Source organism: Nanorana parkeri, unplaced genomic scaffold, assembly GCF_000935625.1.
Source record: "Nanorana parkeri isolate BGI_ZX_2015 unplaced genomic scaffold, ASM93562v1 scaffold2085, whole genome shotgun sequence".
Lineage (NCBI taxonomy): Eukaryota > Metazoa > Chordata > Amphibia > Anura > Dicroglossidae > Nanorana > Nanorana parkeri.
This window is the reverse complement of record NW_017308353.1, coordinates 12,731-17,832: the sequence shown is the minus strand read 5'-3', so window position 1 is coordinate 17,832 and position 5,102 is coordinate 12,731. Positions and strand designations below refer to the sequence as shown.

At 58.9% G+C, this 5,102-nt stretch overlaps 1 protein-coding gene across 1 annotated transcript in view; it reads right to left on the bottom strand.

Annotated features, from left to right (window-relative positions):
* Positions 1-4,295: 4,295 nt before the first annotated feature.
* The window catches only part of LOC108800624 (ATP-binding cassette sub-family D member 1-like), a gene marked incomplete at its 5' end in the record, with an annotated part of 11,463 nt that continues 10,656 nt past the window's right edge, over positions 4,296-5,102 (bottom strand). The window contains one exon of the mRNA XM_018572608.1: positions 4,296-4,425. Within this exon, the coding sequence (XP_018428110.1) occupies positions 4,296-4,425 (130 nt within the window). The remainder of the gene's footprint in view (positions 4,426-5,102) is intronic.

The window sequence follows — 5,102 nt, the reverse complement described above, 5'->3', positions numbered from 1 at the left end:
ATTACCTAACCTTTGCCCCCCCCCCCCCCCCGCTTCCTTCACATTTACTTGGCTCGCACCACCGCGTGTTCATAGGTTCAATAGAAGCACAGAAATGACTCCTGCCTATAGCTCAGCCAGCCTTGCGGGAAGACCACATTCATTGGTCGGGAGCCTGTCACGTGACAAGCAAAGTGCCCCTTACCTACCAGCGTGGCCTGCCACAGTCGGGTGCCCAGGCCTCAGCTGAAGAAAGGAGTTACGGTGATCTCTTTGGTGAGGAGTCGCCTCCGCCGCTATCAGATCACTGAAAACCCAAAAACAAAAAAACAAAAATAAAAGGTCACGGGGGTAACGGCTCCGCCCCAGAGGCACACAGAGTGAGGAGCGTTATCTCCGGGGGCGGGAACTGTGCGGCAATGCCGTTACACGGCCGGCTCTGCGCTCTCGTTCTCTTCGCTGCCGGTCACCTCCGAATCCTCTCCCAGCAGCTGGCCACGTTCGCCGAGGTACAGGTCACGCGGCGCTCCCTCCACGACAGGTCACGCGGCGCTCCCTCCACGACAGGTCACGCGGCGCTCCCTCCACGACAGGTCACGCGGCGCTCCCTCCACGACAGGTCACGCGGCGCTCCCTCCACGACAGGTCACGCGGCGCTCCCTCCACGACAGGTCACGCGGCGCTCCCTCCACGACAGGTCACGCGGCGCTCCCTCCACGACAGGTCACGCGGCGCTCCCTCCACGACAGGTCACGCGGCGCTCCCTCCACGACAGGTCACGCGGCGCTCCCTCCACGACAGGTCACGCGGCGCTCCCTCCACGACAGGTCACGTGGCGGGGGGGAGGGGTTGGATTTCCCTGCTGTGTAACCTGATAGAAGCCGATCTGAATGGAGAAAAAGCTGTCAGCTTTTCCTGCATAATACTAGGTGAGGCTCCACCCCCCTGACCGCAGGTCCCTGGTGTATACGCCCATGCCGCCTGTACATCCCTATAGGAGGATGCGGCTGCACATGGCTAGACGCCGACCAGAACTGGTGCATACATGTAGACAGTGTGAGACCAAGTGCGGGCACCCAGACCTGCACGCATGTGAAGGTTCAGGTCGGCATGTAGCCACGTGCAGCTGCGTCCTCCCATAGGGATTTACAGACGGCTACGGGGAGCAGTCTCTGCACAGGGGTGCGCACCGTATGGATTGGCACGCCCATGCGAGAGAGACTGAACTTTACTTTTCCCGGCCGTCAGAAATTGTCCCCTGAAATAATGACGCCATGTTGAAGCCGATACGAGATCTCGGCTACCGGGACACGTCATTAGAATGTAAATAAATGCGACATTAGAATGTTCCGGATCTTATAAGACGCGGCGTGATGCGAGGCCATGGTAACCTCCGGAGGAGCTGTGGAGGCGTTGGGACGGTCCATGCCGGCCTCAGCGAATGTCAGGGGAGAGGAAGCAGCGCCCTGAGCGGTGTCCCTCGTGCGTCCTCGTCTCTTCTCTGAATGTCACTGCGAGGGAAGAACAAGCCGCCATTGTGTCATTACCTAAGTCCCCCATCTGTGACGATAAAGGGGCACAAAAGGGCAGCGGAGGGTCAAATAACTGAGCGCGGCAGCTCTGGCCTTTCTTCGCTAATGCCAATACGGTTTAACCCCTCGGGTGCTACGAGAGGTTACCCTGCATAGTGGGGCTGTGTCTGGGGAAGTGACCGCTATAATGGAGCCTTGTGCACATGAATGGCCATTATTTCCCCGTTTCATCACACGCCGTATGCTGCAACCTCCATGAATGAGAGAGAAGGAGGAATGCTGGAAAGGTTACCCGTCCTCCCAGCGTATACTACAGAGCCACGCCCCGCGTGTCTTCTCTATGACCGTGTATGAGGTGAGCCACACAAGGGACCCTCTGATCGTACAATCCTATCAAAGGTCTTAAAGTCACTTCCTTCAAACTGCCAGCCGCAGTCATGTCCTGGTAGAGGGCTCAATGGGAAGTGGTGGAAGGGTGGCACCCGATAGGGCCTGCGTGGTTCTGTGGCCAACGTCAAATCGGAGCAGGAACTACCCAGACCCCCAATATAAGGGGGCACCTCTCCCACTGACCCCCAATGCAAGGAAGCACCTCTCCCACTGACCCCTCAATGCAAGGAAGCACCTCTCCCACTGACCCCTCAATGTAAGGGGGCACCTCTCCCACTGACCCCCAATATAAGGGGGCACCTCTCCCACTGACCCCCCAATGTAAGGAAGCACCTCTCCCACTGACCCCCCAATGTAAGGGGGCACCTCTCCCACTGACCCCCAATGTAAGGGGGCACCTCTCCCACTGACCCCCAATGTAAGGGGGCACCTCTCCCACTGACCCCCCAATGTAAGGGAGCACCTCTCCCACTGACCCCCAATGTAAGGGAGCACTTCTCCCACTGACCCCCAATATAAGGGGGCACCTCTCCCACTGACCCCCAATGTAAGCGCCATCTCCAGGATCAGGGAGGCAACGGCAATAGTAAATGACAGACTGAAATCAACCAATCAAACGTAACTCCATTCAAACAGCCGACACCACTTATCAGATATTTTTTTTTTTAACTTTTGTATAATTTTTTTTTCACTTAACTTTATTGCTATAACACAGAGGCTAACAACCCCCGCTGTCAGCGGTTCTCAACCTGTGTGTGATTTCTGCTGTGCTAGGTGAGAGTCCTCCTCAGCCCTCTCCCAGCGCAGCAGTGTCAGTTCTCCCGCCACGCCACCAGATGTCGCTGCAGCAGCCGCGTCATCCCTAAATGTTACCGTTGGGGGGGTCACCACAACTTGGCAAATGTTACCAAGGGGGAAAGGTTGAGAACCAATGCCCTATGTGATAACGTTTGGAGTCTGCTCTCCAATTCAGGAGATCGAGCACAGCTTTGTGCAGCCCAACAGCGGAGACAGGAAGCACGGAGAGTACAGCACTCCGGCCTCATTGATCAAATGGAGCAGATCGGGGAATGGACGTTCTCCGCTCTGCTCATCGCTCTCCATCTTGAACTCACTGCCATAGTCTGGGTCCCCCAGAAGAACTAGGAACCCCGAAAACCACGGCGGGGAGGGGGGAACGGGCAAGCAGGCTGCTGAAAGTCATCTGGGTGGCTGACATGGACAAAACGAGCACCGGCGCCCCCACTCTACAGTTACCTCTGCTTGCCCCCCGCAGGGCTAAATGTAGGACCAAACAAATCACCTGTATGTCCTGGGCGTCGGGCGATAAGAATTGTGCACCCCTGACGGCTGCATCCCGGTAGACGGCCACCATCCCGGTAGACGGCCACCATCCCGGTAGACGGCCACCATCCCGGTAGACGGCCACCATCCCGGTAGACGGCCACCATCGCGGTAGACGGCCACCATCGCGGTAGACGGCCACCATCGCGGTAGACGGCCACCATCGCGGTAGACGGCCACCATCGCGGTAGACGGCCACCATCCCGGTAGACGGCCACCATCCCGGTAGACGGCCACCATCCCGGTAGACGGCCACCATCCCGGTAGACGGCCACCATCCCGGTAGACGGCCACCATCCCGGTAGACGGCCACCATCCCGGTAGACGGCCACCATCCCGGTAGACGGCCACCATCCCGGTAGACGGCCACCATCCCGGTAGACGGCCACCATCCCGGTAGACGGCCACCATCCCGGTAGACGGCCACCATGCCGGTAGACGGCCACCATCCCGGTAGACGGCCACCATCCCGGTAGACGGCCACCATCCCGGTAGACGGCCACCATCCCGGTAGACGGCCACCATCCCGGTAGACGGCCACCATCCCGGTAGACGGCCACCATCCCGGTAGACGGCCACCATCCCGGTAGACGGCCACCATCCCGGTAGACGGCCACCATCCCGGTAGACGGCCACCATCCCGGTAGACGGCCACCATCCCGGTAGACGGCCACCATCCCGGTAGACGGCCACCATCCCGGTAGACGGCCACCATCCCGGTAGACGGCCACCATCCCGGTAGACGGCCACCATCCCGGTAGACGGCCACCATCCCGGTAGACGGCCACCATCCCGGTAGACGGCCACCATCCCGGTAGACGGCCACCATCCCGGTAGACGGCCACCATCCCGGTAGACGGCCACCATCCCGGTAGACGGCCACCATCCCGGTAGACGGCCACCATGCCGGTAGACGGCCACCATCCCGGTAGACGGCCACCATGCCGGTAGACGGCGGCCATCCTAACAGACGTCGACAATCCGGGGCTTTTGCTGAGATTTGTTACCCCCGGGTACAAGAACAAATCAGCATCCAAACTGTCGATAAGCTTACCATAGAGAAGGTCTGTGAGTAATAGACAGCAGAGCAATCCCAGCATCCTTTGCAGCTTGGAAGATCTTGCCCTCCACGTCAATGCTCACAGCGCTTGTGCACTCGTCCAGCAGGGCGTATTTTGGTCTGGAAAAGAAATAACCGGATTGTTAGAAGGGGCCGTTATCAGAGAGCGCTCCCCACCCCCAGCCGGCTCGTGTACCCGACCCCTGACAAGAAGGTTTTCAGCTACAGACACTTCAGCTTAAAGGAGAAGTACGAGGTCGGGGCTTTTCCCCCATAGTTCTCCTCAGGGTCGGGGGAGGACACAAACTAGCGTCCTCCTCCCGTCACCCTAGGCTCAGTATATAGGGAGCTACAGCTCGCGGTATACTGAGACGCCGCAGCCGGAGCGGATCCCGACGTAGATGACGAGACCCGCCGAGCTGCGTGAGTGACAGCTGACTCCACCTATCTAGAGGCTGTACCCTCCCCCGTCCGTTCCGCCAGTCAGCGCTGGAGAATCGGAGCAGGGGAGGGGGGGGAATCCCTGCAGGGAGCCGTGAGTGACAGTTTCATTGTCACACCTCATAGTTCTCCTTTAAGTGCATTGATCTGTTTTCTCAGTTTTATTTTCACCGGCTGGGTAACCATATAAAAGAATTTGGAGCATGCACAACGCTAACAGACTAAATCAGGGGTGCCCACAAGGTCGATCGCGTAGCGATCACTGGTAGATCGCCATGTCCTCTCCTCCCGCCGCTTCTCTGGATCCCCGCCGCTCTCCCCAGCGGGGATCCGAGAAGACGTGAAGGAACCGGCGG